We start from the raw sequence: 17,607 nt of genomic DNA on the forward strand, positions 1-17,607 counted from the left end.
GCCTTACTGTCTGGATGTTCCAGTAGGAATATAAATAAGCTCCAGTTAGTCCAGAATGCAGCTGCTAGAGTCCTAACTAGAACCAGAAGATACGACCACATCACACCGATATTATCAATACTGCATTGGCTCCCAGTGAAATCTCACATTAACTATAAAATACTTTTATTAACCTAATAAAGCACTAAACGGTCTCGCGCCACACTATCTAAGTGAGATTTTTGGTTTTATCTGATCCGCCACGCCTACTTGGGTGCAGGCTATTTGACGGTACCTCGAATAGTGAAGGCTACAGCAGGGGAAGAGCTTTCTCTTATAGAGCCCCACAGTTATGGAACAGTCTTCCTATTAGTGTTCGGGACTCAGACACAGTCTCAGTGTTTAAGTCTAGGCTTAAAACGTATTTGTTTACTCAAGCCTACCCTGACTAGATTCTGTTCTACTACTTCGCAGTCATAATTATCTTTTTCTCCCTCTCTCCTTTCGCCAAGCCCTACACGAATTTATGGAGATACTAGAGATCCAGATCTTTCTGCCTCTGGATGGAGCCCAAATCTTCTTTAATTCCAGACTGCTGGGACTACGGCTGCTCCTAAGGCCATACAGACTTCATATAAATCCATAATGAACTTTTTCACACTATCTGTTGTTACCCAGATGAGGACGGGTTCCCTTCTGAGTCGGGTTCCTCTCAAAGTTTCTTCCTCTTAATACATCTTAGGGAGTTTTTCCTTGCCACCGTCACCACCGGCTCGCTCAGTTGGGATAAACTCACACCTTTAATATCTGTAGACCGTGTTGATATTTCTGTAAAGCTGCTTTGAGACGATGTCTACTGTAAAAAGCGCTATACAAATAAAATTGAATTGAATTGGTTTTGATGAAGAAAATAACTCCTACCAGACTCCGAGCCTTGCACGTAAGTTGGGCCAGTCCTTGAAAAAGATATGTGACGTTATACATTGCAGAGCTCTAATGGCAGAAGACAGTGAGTGGATAAAGTCAACCCAGACGTTCACAACGCTCTATAATGCAAAATGGTCTGAACTTGTTTCACACACAGCTTTGACCACCTTGAATGAGGGGCACTTTAACAAGCCATCCACCCTCCCTTTCACAGAGGACGTACAACGTCTTCACCAGCGTCTTGAAAAGATTGCTGGTTTTGCATCTGAGAACTTGAAAAAGATTCCATCAGCACAAGTCTACGGGGAACTTTGCAGAGCAGCTCTAGCTAAAATAATACTGTTCCACCGAAGACGTGGAGGAGAGGTTGCAAAGATGCAGTTAAAAGGCTTCCTAGAAAGGGACGCAGCTGCCCTACATAAGGATGTTGCTGTTGGACTCTCAAAGTCCGAACAAAAACTTTGTGCACATGTCAGTCGGGTGGAAATTAGGGGTAAAAGGGGGCGAAAAGTTGCAGTGTTGCTATCGCCAGACGTGGTCGATGCCTTAACCTGCCTCATGAGCAGAAGGAAAGAGTGTGGAGTCCCAGAAGAAAACACATTCCTGTTTGCGAGACCTAACTGTCTGACTCCTTATCGAGGACAAGACTGTCTAAGGATTTATGCAAATGAGTGTGGTGCGCAAAACCCTGAACTCCTCAAGTCTACACAATTACGCAAACACGTTGCAACTATGTCACAGGTCCTAAACCTCAAAAACCACGAGTTGGACCAAGTTGCTGACTGTTTGGGCCACGATATTCGTGTCCACAGAGAGTATTACAGGCTTCCAGAAGCTGCAACCCAGCTGGCCAAAATATCCAAACTGCTACTTGCCATGGAGGAAGGTTCACTTACAAATCTTCAGCGCAAAACACTAGAAGAGATTGAAATTGAAAGTATTGCTATTAAAGTTGTTACAAATGATATTTTATAGTTTAGTGTAAAGGTCATCAAGTATTCCTAGCCTAAAGATAATCCCTTGCATACAGACCTTAAATCTTGAACAATTTAATATTCATCAGATTTACGCATGATCATTAATTTAATTTTGTAACAACTCTAACATTTGCAGTTAAACTTTTTCGATGGTCATCTCGATGTTCATCTTTTGTTAGATAACCTAGACCTGACTGATTCTGAGCAAAGTGAGGACTCTGATGATGAAGAGACATATCCACAGACACCAACAGAAACGGGTAAAAGCACATAAACATACAATCATCAGATCATTAAAGTCAACATAAGTGTACCGTATGATGTACAAAAGAATTATACAATAGTTCAGATATACACACCTGTTACTGAAGCAATACGGTTATTGTTAAACAAAGTAATATGGTCAATATGTGCCAAGTAAATTTAAAGTATCTCGACGGTTAATAGGCAGAGGTCGATCTGCTTATTGTGCTGGTCATAGACCTGCCACAAAAATCAGCTGACTTACACTGTACCCTGACCACAAAAATTTCACAAAGCAAAGCATCAACAAAATCACTACCCCGAAAAATAAGACCTTTCAGTCTGAACTGTTTTTGTTTGTGATGTGGAGGATATCTGGTTAGAGATGTACAGCTTCACCTTAAAGGTGTAGAACAGTTTTTGTTTGTGTATGAACATGTGACACCAAAACCTTTATACTGAGCTCTACTATTCTTACCACAGGGATGAACGGAGCTAGGCGACCTGTTGAGGAACCTCCAGGCACCTCGGACGGTATGAGCATCTACCTCAGTCTCCCAGCATGTCCACTGAGGTTTTTCATTTCATGTAGACCGAGCAACTACTGCTGCTTGTTACAGTATTTTATTTTTCCCTTCACAGATGTTGACTCTGCCTTCGGAGGCTCATCTCAAGGTAAGACGAGAATGAAGAGTTTTTAACTACTAATCCATTTTAAGGAGATATTAATGACGATCGACAAATTTTGAAACTAAAACGAGTGTCTTACATAATCTTGACGTGAGGTTTCTATGATCTCCCGTCCTACTTCATTTGACTTGTATTTAGTCACTAGGATGCTCTGAAGTTGTTTAGAATGCAGTTTAGATTTCTTTGGTGATATTGATTTATAATATTCTGTAAATGACACACATTGAAACTAAAATGAAATATTAAACTTGTTCAAGTTTTTACTGTCTGTTTCTGTTTTTTATTTACCCCCCCCCCCCCCCCCCCCCCATTATTAGCAGTGAACACACACACACTGGTAGGAAGGACAAAGAGAGCAGCAGGAGCAAAGAGTGAAGAGAGCACACAAAGAACACTGATTCTTGATCTACACAATTCCCTAGTGCAAAAGAAAAAAGATCTTTTTTTGGTTTCTCTCTCTTCATATCTCGTTCTCTCATGGAGGTCTTGCGGGTGGGGTCCCTGAATGTTAATGGGATGTGAGATGAAAGAAAGAATAGACTACTTCTAGAGACTGAATAGTGAAAGGATATAGGGGTGATCTTGCTACAAGAAACCCAAAGCGACCAGGACAGTTAAGCTAAATGGGGTCTGTGGTGGAAAGGGGAGAAAGTCCTTAGTCATGGGTCTAACCTGAGTGCTGGGGTGGCTTTTCCTTTTTCCATTTTTTTTTACATGGAGACATGGACAGAGGAAGGAGCTCTCTTATCCTTTCAAACACTGACAACTTTGGAGGACGCATTCAAGAAAGCGCTGTATGAAACATGTATCAAGGTTGTGTACAGAGGTGCTTTGACAGGACTGAAGGAGTCACACTGGTCAGGGCTGTTGGAACCGGACTCTTCCCCACGAGGATGCTGGAGGTCCCTGTACAAACCGCCCATAGAGAAGCGCACTGCTGATCTTTAGTGGCGGATAGAGAGAGAGAGAGAGCTAGAGAGAGAGAGAGAGAGAGAGAGCTAGAGAGAGAGAGAGAGCTAGAAAGATAGAGAGCTAGAAAGATAGAGAGATAGATAGATAGAGATTGAGAGAGCCAGAGAGATAGAGCTAGAGAGAGAGAGCTAGAGAGAACTAGAAAGATAGAGAGATGGATAGATAGAGATTGAGAGAGAGAGCTAGAGAGAGAGAGAGAGAGCTAGATAGAGAGCTAGAGCTAGAGAGAGAGAGCTAGAGAGAGCTAGAAAGATAGAGATATAGAGAGAGAGCTAGATAGAGAGATTGAGAGAGAGAGAGAGAGCTAGAGAGAATTTGAATTTCAAAGGCCTTTTATTTACAAGCTTTTAAAAGCTACATTGACCTATTTCGGTCCCTCAGAGTCATTGCAAATGACCTTAAAAGAAAAAAAAAAAAAAGGTAAAATAAGTTTATTTACATATAAATATATATATAAAAAGATAAATAAATAGATAATTAAAATACTTCTCCTTCCAGTTGCCTTCAAAACCCCCAAAAGAGTGAAGAATATCAAATAAGCAAATATCAACCAGTATGTATACAGTCTTCTAAAAGTTGATGAAATCTCACTTTTTCTTCTAAAACCACACATAATGCCCCTTCCAGACACCAGATATTCTCAACCGCTACAAGGTCTTTCATCTCTCGGTGAAACTTAAAATCGATTAGTATCCTAGATTTTAAGAGAATCGCAAAAACCACTAAAACGCTGTCCCCTGAATTTGATTCAATTCTGTTTCTCCTGCTGACATATATGGCCATCTTTGCCTGCCCTATGATCAAATTTATCAACTGACACTTAAACCTTTTTTTTTTGAGAGTATTTAAAACCAAAGATAAAAGTTTCGATTGTAAAACTCTCATTAAAATGGCCAAGCAGTCTCTGTAAAACAGTAAAAAGAGGCTTCAATCTCACACAGTGCATAAACATGTGAAACACAGATTCTCTCACGGCACAGAAAGGACATTCATAACTCACATCAGGGTTTAAAACACAGATAAAAGAATTAACAGCCACTGCACCGTGTAAAATCCTCCACTGTAAATCCCCACACTTTTTTGTTAATGGTGACTTGTACAAAGCCCTCCATTGTGGCTTTACATGTTCCTTTATTTGTAGAACAGACCGCCAAGGTGTGTCGACTCTTTTGTCCAGAAACTTTTTATTTAGGGATAGTACGCACATTTTATACAGTTCTTTCCTTGGGACCCACAAAACTTAGTTGTTCAGATTTAAAAAACACACCTGAGCACTCATGTACATTCGCCGAGACACTAAAATCTGGTAAGGGATCTTGGTCATTGGGACTGTTTAGCCCTCCGGAATATTCCTCCAGCATTTTCAAGACCTCTTCAGTCAACAGGGACCTCCATTCCACAAGGAACTGCGTGACTACACGGACTGACCTCATCTTTATGTGCCCAGCAACTGCCACCGCGTTCCCAAAACCCGGTCCTGCTACGGTCAGTAGGTCACCCAGAGTGACGACTTCAGCCCTGCGGAACCCCTCCGTGAGCGCAGGAAACGGCTTCCTCTGAGAGACATCAAGAATGGAACCCTTTATAATCGGCTCCTGCAGCAGCCAGTAGAGAGAACTTGAGCTTTGTACTCTCTGCACTGTTAAAAGTCCCCACACTTTAAAAAACATTTCGGTAAAAAACAGGAAGTTTCCTGATGTCCATCTTTTTCGGGTCCATCCAGAAAAGAGGTTTATGCAAATCCAGCCCTTCAAGTGTCCGTAAAATGGCACATGCGACACCCTTCCAGTTTGCATTTACAGGTCCTTGTAGCAGCCTTTGCACAAAACGTAACCGAAAGGCTGCAGTCCTGCTCTGCAGGTGTACCAGTCCATGTCCCCCTTCATCCTTGGGGAGAAACAGAACACTCTGTGGAACCCAGTGTAGACTATCCCAGAAAAAATTAACTAAAATTGACTGGATTTTAGATAAAACATGTATTGGAGGATCGATGCACGCAAGCCTATGCCAGAGGGATGATGCTACCAGGTTGTTAATTATAAGTACCCGCCCCCTAAAGGACACTTTTTTAACTAAAAAATTCCACTTCTCCAACCGACCCTTTACCTTCTCGACAGTCCCTTCAAAGTTTTTCCCCATAAACCGTTCATCTCCTAAAAACACCCCCAAACACTTAAAACCACCTCTACACCATAGTAAGCGGTCTGGGAGGTTTGGGACGCCGCCTAACCATCCCCCGATTAAAAACGCCACGCTTTTCTCCCAGTTTACCTTGGCAGAAGAAACAGTTCTAAAATCATCAGTGATCTTCCGCATCGTATCAACATCCCTCTGGCTGCCAACAAGTATCGCCACATCGTCAGCGTATGCTGATAGTTTAAAAACACCCTCACACTTGGGAATTGTTATACCTTGCAGTTCAGGTCTCAGTTTAGTTAAAAGAGGTTCAATCGCAAGGGAATACAACATGCCTGATAGTGGGCATCCTTGTCTTATTCCCCTATGAACTTTAAAAGGAGCACACAAGTCACCATTAACCTTCAGTATGCTTTCACTGTCACGGTACAGAACTCTTATTTTTTCGATAAAATCCGAATTAAAACCAAAAGCAGACAAAACGTTCCATAAGTATGTATGCTCAACCCTGTCGAAAGCCTTTTCCTGGTCAATTAAAATCAAACCACATTCCAAATTAAAAATCCTTCCGACCTCTACAACATCCCTAATGAACGAAATGTTATCGTGAATAAATCGACCCGGCACACAGTAGGTCTGGTCCGGATGGATCACCTCTTCCATGACTTTACTAAGTCGGTTTGCCAATACCTTGGAGAGCAGTCGGTATTCTACACAGAGAACTGAGACAGGTCTCCATGATTTTATGTCGTGTAGATCTCCTTTCTTGGGCAACAGAGTCAAAACTGCTCTGCGACAACTGAGCGGCAGCCGCCCCGTGACTAAACTGTCACCCAGTACTTCCAGTAGGTCTGCACCCATTTCAGGCCAAAAGGACTTATAAAATTCAGCCGGTAGACCATCGATCCCTGGTGCCTTGCCACTCTCCATACCCTGGAGGGCTCGTAGCAGTTCCTCTAGGGTCAACGCCCCTCCGAGGTCTGCATGTGCTTCCTCTGACACCTGAGGGAGATCTTCCAAGAAGACGTTATCATGGGCCTGCTCAACGGAGATTTCACTCATGTACAGTTCCTTGTAGAACCCGACTGCTCTCTTTCGAATTTCTCTGTGGTCCACTAAAAGTGTCCCATCATCAGAAAACAGGCCATGTATCATCTTATTTTGACCATTCTTTTTTTCCAAATTAAAAAAGAATTTTGACGGTGCATCCATACACTCTACAGTCTGAAATCGCGACCTGACCAGAGCTCCTTGTGCGGTAACGTCTAGCAATTTGGTCAATAAATTCTTCTTTGTCCTTAAATTTTCTATGCATACCTGCCGTCCTGTGTTTTTCATTGGCTCCATTAGCGCCATTATTTCATCTTCCAAGGATTTCATACGTAGAGTTGTGTCTCTCGTGACACTGGAGGTATACTGTTGACACAGCTGTTTAATTTGCGTTTTGGCAAAATCCCACCACTGTTGCACCGATTTAAAAGAACGCTTTGTTGTTCTAAAATCACTCCAAAAATACTTAAACACATCCTTAAAATGACCGTCTTGCAATAAACTGGTGTTAAAATGCCAATACGCACTCTTATGCTTGAGTTTACTTAAATACACAGTAGACAGAACCATACAATGGTCCGTAAATCCTACCGGTATAATTGCACAACTTCTAAAAGCACTTAACTGGTGTTTAAAACCATAAAATTTATCCAATCTGGCCATAGAGAGCATATTATTATAGGAGTGCACCCAGGTATATTGTTTCTGCATGTGGTGGAAATTTCTCCAAATGTCCACAAGGTCACAGGAATTCATTAATTCGACTAGCCTTCTACGTGATGGCATATGGGGCTCTACATGATTCCTGTCCATATCCAGCTCTGTACAGTTAAAATCCCCCCCTAGAATCAAAAAATCATCAGAGTCACAATTTTTTAGGACATTATCTAGGTTTCGTAAAAATACCATTCTGTCAATGGCCGTGGTCGGGGCATAAACACAAACAAGAACGACCCACCTATTCTCATATTGAGCTCTAACCTTTAACAGTCGACCCTTTATGATTTCATCAACTTGATAAGAACACGGGATAAAATTATTGGAAAATAAAATAGCTACTCCCCCACTGGTAGATGTCTTATGACTTAAAACGGATAACCCTTTAAACTCCCTGGCCCAGTCCGCAGCATTATTAGCGTCTGTGTGGGTTTCCTGAGCAAAGATTACGTCAATTTTCTTTTGCTTCACCGTTTCAAACAACAAAAATCTTTTATTTCTTTCCCTTGCTCCATTTAAATTCAACGAAGCAACTCGAAACTCACTCATAAAAATGATGAAAACTAATAGATTTACATACATGATGTCTAGGATCGACTATCACTATCATTATTGTCCAGCATAACATTGACTTTTGTAAGGATTTTTTTTAGACGGTACCCCTCCTGATCAGTGAAACCCCCTTCTGACATAAACCCACGTGTTTTTCTAATGAACTGTTCCACATCTGGGAAAAACTCGTCTATCCTCACATTCCTAGCATGCTTAGTCTTTCTCAGAAACACCTTGATGTCGTCCACGCTATATTCATGGCTCGAAAAGCCACTTAGATTTACACTACATGTTATACTGCAGTCGGAGGCTTCATTCTCACTCTCTACCTCCCCAGAATTCAGCTCCTCTACGCCATCTTTCCTCTTAGCCTGTGCATGAGGGCGATTTCTCCGTCTCTTTCTCTGGGGCACCTTGAACACATTTTCTTCCGTCTCCATATGAGAGCTATCATCCGCAACTTCATCACCAAGGGACGGATCCACACTATCTAGTGACACCGTACTATCCTGTGTACCCTTATCACCTAAATCCGGCTCATTCTCAGCCTTCTCTTCTTCACCTGGTTGAACACTGATACCCTGGTGAGAGGGAACAGCTTCAGGTGCCTCCACCTGAGAGGGTACTGCTGTTCCCTCTCCCGGTGTGTGGGCCCCATCCACCCCAACACCCTCTCCAACAGTAATTTCGTTACCAGCGGCTACGTTAGCATTATCACTATTTTCGGGATTTACCCGTTTTTCTGGACAGGCCCTCACCAGATGACCAGATAAACCACACCCAAAACACTTCAGTGTAGTAGTAGTGGCATAAATTACATAATTAAAATCCTCCACCTTTACATTGAGTGTCAGATCCAGCTCATTATTGTCCTTCAGGACCATGTACACAAATCGTCTAAAAGACACGATATGTTTTACACGAGGGGATTTGCTTGTAATTGCGATCCTCTTGATCTGGAAGACCAGTTTCCCATAGCGGGATAGAGCTTGGGACAGAACCTCGTCCTTAATAAAAGGAGGAACATTCGACAGGATTATTTTTTTTGACGGGGTTGACAAAGGAAGCACTAAGTGGAACACATCATCAAGCACAACTCCACTGTCCACCATTTCGTTTGCCAACTCCACCGTTTTCAGAAACAGCACAACAGCACTATTCATCCGGGCCGCAGACAGAATGTTGTCGTATCCTACACTCTCCCCCACGGCCAGACACACCTCCTCAACGCTGGCGGTAGTGGCTACTTTAATAGCATGCCGCCGCGTGAGGGAATCATATTTCCCGGTACCTGGGACAGCCATGTTTCCCAAAACACCACGGAAACAGCCGCCCAGGCCAGCGAGAAACACACACAAACACACAGACAAACACACAGACAAACACACACACACACACACAAACACACACACACACACACACACACACACACACGCGCGCGCGCACAACAAACAGTAGTAATTTGAACTCTCTCAGAAACCAAAGACCTAAAGGAAATCGTATTTCTTAAGAAAAAATAGATAGAAAAAAGAGATAGAAAAAATGAACAAGCGAACTTGGAGCAGCGGCCTCGGCCACGCTCCGCACACACTCACTCACTTCCGCTCCGACTCCGCCCACTCACTCAGTCCATGCGCACACGAGAGAGAGAGAGAGACAGCGAGATAGAGAGAGAGACAGCTAGCTAGAGAGAGATAGAGCGAGAGAGAGACAGCGAGCTAGAGAGAGAGAGATAGAGACAGCGAGCTAGAGAGAGAGAGCTAGAGAGAGCGAGCTAGAGAGAGAGAGAGAGAGAGAGAGAGAGAGAGCTAGAGAGAGAGAGAGAGAGAGACACAGCGAGCTAGAGAGAGAGCGAGCTAGAGAGAGAGAGAGAGCGAGCGAGCGAGCTAGAGAGAGAGAGAGAGAGAGAGCTAGAGAGAGAGACAGGGAGCTAGAGAGAGAGAGACAGCGATCTAGAGAGAGAGCTAGAGAGAGAGAGAGCGCGAGCTAGAGTGAGAGAGAGAGCGAGCTAGAGAGAGATTTTTCGAGATTCAATACCTCTTTATTCAATCAAAGCAGGACTATGTACAGCTTGATGCTCTGATGCAGAGCGTATAAATACACACACACACACACACACACACACACACACACACACACACACACACACACACACACACACACATACCCCAAAGCATTGACATGATTTAGTCCAACACAGTCCCAAAAATAAGAGCATTCTCCACTACTGAACATAAAACATCTTTGAGGCACCATATATGAGTGAACTCCTCTACATTATTTGTGGTTTTGTAGAAAGCAAAATGGAGATTTAATCTGGCCTTTACCATTCTGACAAAAACTGTGTTTGCGTCACAATCTGATGACTCCTCAACTTTGTTTCTTCTAGTAAGGTAAATTGCCATTTTTGCTTGGCCTAGCACGAAGTTAAACAGTTGACCTTTCCTTCTCTCCTTCTGACTGTATCTAAACCCAAAAATAAACAGCTGCTTGGAAAACTTTTCCCCAAACATCATGAACATTTGTTGTAGCAGCTGAAACAGGGTGTGTAGTCTGGTGCACTCTGAAAAGCAGTGATAGACCGTTTCCCTCTGCAAGCAAAAAGGACAGTTATCTCTAACACTGGGGTTGATCACAGAAATAAAAGCGTTCACTGCAACAATGCCATGTAAAATTCTCCACTGTAAATCTCCAACCCTTTTTGTCACCGGTGGTTTGTATAGCGCTCTCCATGCAGGTTTGACTTCACTGTCGAGCCCTAAATGGGCTCTCCAAGGAGTGTCAACCCTGTCACGTAGTTTGCCTTTATTCAACACTTTTACAAATACAGAGTACATAATTTCCCCCCCCATGGTTTCCAGCCTATTTGTGAAGGTCTCTCTGGACTCCAACAGCTGTCCTGTACAGTCTTTAAAATCAGGAAGGAGAGTCACTTCAGGGAAGGGCTCGTCAGCATTTGGGTGACGGTGTCCGTTACAGTAGTTGTTCAGCAGAGACAGTTCCGTTTTTGTGAGCTCGCGCTTCCATGTGTTGAGCAGTTGGCTTAAGACCCTGGTGGAAGTGATTCCTACTTGAGAGGCTAGACCTGCAGCGTTGATCAGCCCGGGTCCACATCGCTCGACCACATGTCCAAGCGTGACAATCCCAGCGGAAATGAACAACTGCATCACAGAGGGTCCCGCTACGCGCTCCACGTTGAAGCGAGTCCCATGCACCACTGGTTCCTTCAGTAGCCACGTTAGGGTCTGACCGCCTGGTCTTCTCCTTTTGTGGAGCATCCCCCACACAGTAAACAGTCCTTGGTAGAACTTTGGAAGATCTTGAAGTTTGTGAGAAGTCAGGTCCATCAGCCACAAAGACTCAGCAAGACCCAAATTCCGGCCTCGTGTCAATATGGTTCGGGCCAAGGGTCTCCAGACAAGGTCTCTGGGCCCAACAAGGAGCCTCTGAATGAACTGGAGTCGGAAGGCGGCGCCCCTGCTGGCGAGATGGAGGAGTCCCTGCTCTCCTTCCTCCTTGGGTAGAAAAAGTATGCTTTGCGGGACCCAATGCAAACGGTCCCAGAAAAAGTTCACCAATGCTGCTTGTATTTTGGCCAGCAGCTGTGCTGGAGGGTCTACGCACGCTAAGCGGTGCCACAGCATAGACGACACCAGATTGTTAATCACAAGTGTGCGACCCCTCAAAGACATGTGCGGTAAGATCCATTTCCATTTATTTAAACGCCCTTCCACCTTCTCTAAAACATTATCCCAATTTTTCCCCACAAAAGTATCATCACCGAGATAAACACCAAGATACTTGAAACCGCATTTGTTCCACCTCAGCCCAGCAGGTAAAACCAGTTTCTTACACAGCTCACCGCCCAATGTTATCGCTTCACTTTTTCCCCAGTTAATTCTTGCAGAGGACACTACACCAAACTCATTAATGCTTTCTACAAGGGTGTCAATATCTTCTTGTTTCTCGGTGATGACAACAACATCGTCAGCATAAGCAGATAATTTAAAAACTGTTTCACATCCAGGAAGGGTTACACCTGAAAGAGACCGCCTTAATCTGTTTAGGAGAGGCTCTATGGCCAAGGAGTACAGCATGCCGGATAGTGAGCAGCCTTGTCTGACTCCTCTCTGAACCTTAAAAGGAGCACTTAAACCACCGTTGATCTTTAAAATACTCTCAATGTCACTGTACAAGACTCGCACCATGTTTATAAAACCCGAGCTGAACCCGAACGCACCTAGCGTTTGCCACAGATATTGATGTTCAACTCTGTCAAAGGCCTTTTCCTGATCTAGAGAAATCAAGCAGGAATCACAGCCCAATGACTTGGAGAGGTCCAGAACATCACGAATTAGAATGATGTTATCAGATATCAACCTGTCGGGTATGCAGTAGGTCTGATCGACATGGACAACATGCTCCATAACTTGTCTCAGCCTCATGGCCAACACCTTTGATAAAAGTTTGTAGTCAGTGCTGAGAAGAGCCACTGGTCGCCAGTTTCTGATCTCCTGTAAATCTCCTTTTTTAGGGAGAAGGGTAAGGATTGCCCTCCTGCAGCTCAATGGAAGTTGCCCCTTGTTCAAACTGTCTCTGATAACAAGCAGTAGATCCTCTCCAATCACAGGCCAGAAAGCTTTATAAAAGTCCACAGGAAGACCATCAATACCTGGTGCCTTACCGCACTTTAGGCTCTGCAACGCAGAAAGTAGCTCAGCAGCAGTGATTTCAGCCTCCAGGTCTGCGTTGACCTCCTCTGAGAACTTGGGTAAACCCTCATAACTCCGCCACCTCTGGTTTCTCCTGGAACTCTTTCCTGAAAAGCTTTTCATAAAAAGTTACTGCACACTTACAGATCTCCACAGACTCCTGTAGCAGGTGCCCGGTGTTGGACCGCAGAGAGTGCATGAGCTTCCTCTGTCCATTCCTGTGTTCAAGGCCAAAGAAAAAGTGAGAGGGTGCATCCATCTTTACGACATTTTGGTGACGAGATCGAACCAGAGCACCTTGAGCAGAGAAACCCAACAGGTTAGATAGAGCTGATTTTTTCCTCTGGAGACTTTTTAAATGTTCTCCTTTTCTAGAGAAATTTGCCAAATCTTGCAGCTTCACTATTTCACTCTCCAAATTTTTCATGGCCCTCGTCATGTCTTTTGTGACATTGAGAGTGTACTGTAGGCACAGCTGTTTGATCTTACCCTTCCCTATGTCCCACCACTGTTGTAGAGACGTGTATTCGGACTTAGTTTTTGTATAACTTCTCCAAAAATACACAAAAATATAACAGAGACGCGTTAAAATGCCAGTAGGCGCTATTACATTTCACATCCTTAATAAAGATGGAAACTTGGACAAGGGAGTGGTCTGAGATTCCAACTGGGTGTATCGAGCAGCTTTTCAGTATGTTGCTTTGATGTGCGAAACAATAAAATCTATCAAGCCTTGCCAAAGACAAAAAGTTGTCTTTCACATGAGCCCAAGTATACTGACGCTGAGTGGTGTGGAAGAGCCTCCAAACATCACACAGATCGTTTGCATCGATTAATTTAACCAGACATCCCTTACTGGCTCCATGTGGCTCCGGGTGGTTTCTATCCAGCACTGCGTTTGCAGTGCAGTTAAAATCACCACCCAGGAACATGTATCCGTCGTCACCACAATTACTAATAACAGTGTTTAAAGTGTTTAAGAAGACCACCCTTTCTGTGCCTACAGTTGGAGCGTATACATTGATAAAATTTAATTTGACATTTTCGAATACAGCTTGTATCTTTAACAAACGTCCCTCAATGATTTCCTCAGTTACACAAGAGATGGGTAAAAAATCTCTAGAAAACAAGATCCCAACCCCTCCGCTGTTACTGCTCTTATGACTGAGGAATGTTTCCCCGTCCCATTCCTTCTTCCACGCAGTTTCATTATCCGCTGTGCTATGTGTTTCTTGTAGGAATATGACATTTAGCTTCTTAGCCTTAAACAAGCTGAAAAGGGACGCTCTCTTCACATCCTCTCTAGCACCATTAATATTCAAGGATCCCAGCTTTATGTCGCACATGGCAAATGATAAACTGCATTCGAACAGAAACGTGAGGTTGAGATAAAATAGGGAGAAAAGAATGTGAGACATTTAACCATCTTTCACCATTTTCTCTCTAACTTTCGTCATCAGTTTCTTGAGACGATAACCGTCTTGTTCACTAAAAGTTGGTTGATCGGTGCTTTCTGTGTTCTTCATAAACATTTTAACAGAATTAAGGAACAATTTTAAATCTGGGAAAGAATCCTCAACTTTAACGAAACGCATGCCTTTTGTCCTGTCTAAAAACGACTGAATTTCAGTGGAAGAGTAAGCGCCCTCTACCTCCATCTGAGAGTCTCCGCCTACATCACTTTCCACACTTTCACCCTCTTGTGTGTTTGTAAGACCGTCCTCTGACTGAGATGAACAGCCCATTGATTTAATCTTTGACACTTTTGCAATTTTTTCAGTGTTTGATTTATTTTCCGGATTTTTCCTCTTGGTGGATAATTTAGGGAGGTCAGCGTCCATGTGAACCTCCTCCTCATTAGCCAACACTGACTCTGCCACCCTGGTTGCGGTGTGACCAACGTTCACCTCCACTTCTAACCCACCCTGTTCGTTCTGTTCTCCCTCTACGTTCCCCGTCACCTCATTCTCCTGATCGCTATGGTCTCGGGTTTCCTCCTGCGAGGCTTGCACGCTTCCCTGCGGTTCGTCCGGCACCGAGGCCCTGCTTTCGGCTCTGACGGGCAGGGGTTCCTCTGCGTGAGCAGCTGGCCGGCTCTCGCCCGCTCTCTCCGGGCACGAGCGGATCACGTGTCCTACAGCGCCACACCCAAAACACTTCATGGTTTCTGACGTTACATGCACGGTGTAGTCAAAGTCACTGATTTTAAACTTAAACACCAAGTTCAGTTCTTCATCGCTCTTTTTAAGAATCATATGAACCTGCCTCCTGAAAGACACGACGTGTTTGAGGTGGGGAGACTTACAGCCGATAGGGATCATCTTTATCGGAGACACTAGTTTACCGTACCGCTCCAGCTCTTTCTCCAGAAGCTCGTTTTCTAGAAACGGGGGTACGTTTGAGATCATGACCTTTTTAGCGGGATTTACGAGGGACAAAACTGACACGTGAGAACCTTTAATCACTATTCCGTTCACAAGTAGCTGATTTACTTTATCCATGTTATCTAGAAAGATCACAACCGCGCTGTTCATTCTAGACGCAGCTTTAATACTTTCATAACCGACAACCTCGCCGACCGCTAGACTACACTCCTCCACCGAGCTCCGTCAGGTGGAGACAGTTTAATATCACTCCTCCACCGAGCTCCGTCAGGTGGGGACAGTTTAATGACACTCCTCCACCGAGCTCCGTCAGGTGGGGACAGTTTAATATCACTCCTCCACCGAGCTCCGTCAGGTGGGGACAGTTTAATAACACTCCTCCACCGAGCTCCGTCAGGTGGGGACAGTTTAATAACACTCCTCCACCGAGCTCCGTCAGGTGGGGACAGTTTAATAACACTCCTCCACCGAGCTCCGTCAGGTGGGGACAGTTTAATAACACTCCTCCACCGAGCTCCGTCAGGTGGGGACAGTTTAATGACACTCCTCCACCGAGCTCCGTCAGGTGGAGACAGTTTAATGACACTCCTCCACCGAGCTCCGTCAGGTGGGGACAGTTTAATGACACTCCTCCACCGAGCTCCGTCAGGTGGGGACAGTTTAATAACACTCCTCCACCGAGCTCCGTCAGGTGGGGACAGTTTAATAACACTCCTCCACCGAGCTCCGTCAGGTGGGGACAGTTTAATAACACTCCTCCACCGAGCTCCGTCAGGTGGAGACAGTTTAATAACACTCCTCCACCGAGCACCCGTCAGGTGGGGACAGTTTAATATCACTCCTCCACCGAGCTCCGTCAGGTGGGGACAGTTTAATATCACTCCTCCACAGTTTAACGGCGTGTCGGCGAGTCAGTTTGTGAAAGTTAAACTGTTCACCTGCCGCCATGCCGACCGGCCACGCCGGCAGCCGCCGACTCCACCAAACACACACACACACACACACACACACACACACACACACACACACACACACTCCACCTTAAGAAAAAAAGGATCAGAGAACTTACAAACCTCACCGCGCACACTCGATCACAACAAAGAGAAATAATAGAGAAAGTAGATTAAAGAATTAAGCGTCCAAGGAAGGACAAATGCTCTCACACACGCAGCTCTCGCGCTAACCACACCCACTCCCAGCATACACCAGAGAGAGAGAGAGAGAGAGAGAGAGAGAGAGAGATGGGGGAGAGAGAGAGAGAGCTAGATAGATAGAGAGAGCTAGATAGAGAGAGAGAGAGCTAGATAGAGGGAGAGAGAGCTAGATAGATAGAGAGAGAGCTAGATAGAGAGATAGAGAGAGAGAGCTAGATAGAGGGAGAGAGAGCTAGATAGATAGATAGAGAGAGAGCTAGATAGATGGAGAGAGAGAGATAGATAGAGAGAGCTAGATAGAGAGAGAGAGAGCTAGATAGATAGAGAGAGAGCTAGATAGATAGAGAGCTAGATAGATAGAGAGAGGTAGACAGATGGGGAGAGCTGGATAGAGAGCAAGATAGAGAGAGAGAGCTAGATAGAGAGAGAGAGCTAGAGAGAGAGCTAGATAGAGAGAGAGAGAGCTAGATAGAGAGAGAGAGCTAGATAGAGAGAGAGAGCTAGATAGAGAGAGAGAGAGAGAGCTAGATAGAGAGAGAGAGAGAGCTAGATAGAGAGAGAGATAGATAGAGAGAAAGAGCTAGATAGATAGAGAGAGAGAGCTAGATAGAGAGAGAGAGAGCTAGAGAGAGAGAGAGAGAGAGAGAGAGAGAGAGAGAGCTAGATAGATGGAGAGAGCAAGATAGAGAGAGAGAGAGAGAGCTAGATAGATGGAGAGGGAGAGAGAGCTAGATAGAGAGAGAGAGCTAGATAGAGAGAGAGAGCTAGATAGAGAGAGAGAGCTAAGAGAGAGAGAGCTAAGAGAGAGAGAGCTAGATAGAGAGAGAGCTAGATAGAGAGAGAGCTAGATAGAGAGAGAGAGAGCGAGCTAGAGAGAGAGAGAGAGCGCGCTAGAGAGAGAGCTACAGAGAGATAGAGAGAGCGAGCGAGCTAGAGAGAGATAGAGAGAGCGAGCGAGCTAGAGAGAGAGAGAGAGAGCGAGCGAGCTAGAGAGAGAGAGAGCGCGAGCTAGAGAGAGAGAGCGCGAGCTAGAGAGAGAGCGCGCGAGCTAGAGAGAGAGAGCGCGCGAGCTAGAGAGAGAGCGCGCGAGCTAGAGAGAGAGAGCGCGAGCGAG

The 17,607-nt window shown here is 44.6% G+C and overlaps 1 protein-coding gene across 1 annotated transcript; it reads left to right on the top strand.

Annotated features, from left to right (window-relative positions):
- Nucleotides 1–585: 585 nt before the first annotated feature.
- LOC108261504 (uncharacterized) lies at nt 586–3,787 on the top strand. The gene is made up of 5 exons (XM_053675108.1): nt 586–1,843; nt 2,063–2,143; nt 2,610–2,660; nt 2,769–2,801; nt 3,134–3,787. The coding sequence occupies exons 1-5, from the start codon at nt 976–978 to the stop codon at nt 3,319–3,321; spliced, it is 1,221 nt and encodes a 406-aa protein (XP_053531083.1). The 5' UTR covers nt 586–975; the 3' UTR covers nt 3,322–3,787.
- The last annotated feature ends 13,820 nt before the right edge of the window (nt 3,788–17,607 follow it).

Source organism: Ictalurus punctatus, chromosome 24 (genome assembly GCF_001660625.3).
Source record: "Ictalurus punctatus breed USDA103 chromosome 24, Coco_2.0, whole genome shotgun sequence".
Taxonomy (NCBI): Eukaryota; Metazoa; Chordata; class Actinopteri; order Siluriformes; family Ictaluridae; genus Ictalurus; species Ictalurus punctatus.

What these genes read in the sequence shown, in the direction of transcription:
- LOC108261504 (XM_053675108.1), top strand. Translation starts at nt 976, where the DNA reads ATGGCAGAAGACAGTGAGTGGATAAAGTCAACCCAGACGTTCACAACG. An exon ending in AGAAGAGATTGAAATTGAAA is followed by an intron (nt 1,844 to 2,062) that starts GTATTGCTATTA and finishes ATCTTTTGTTAG; the next exon opens with ATAACCTAGACCTGACTGAT. An exon ending in ACAGACACCAACAGAAACGG is followed by an intron (nt 2,144 to 2,609) that starts GTAAAAGCACAT and finishes TTCTTACCACAG; the next exon opens with GGATGAACGGAGCTAGGCGA.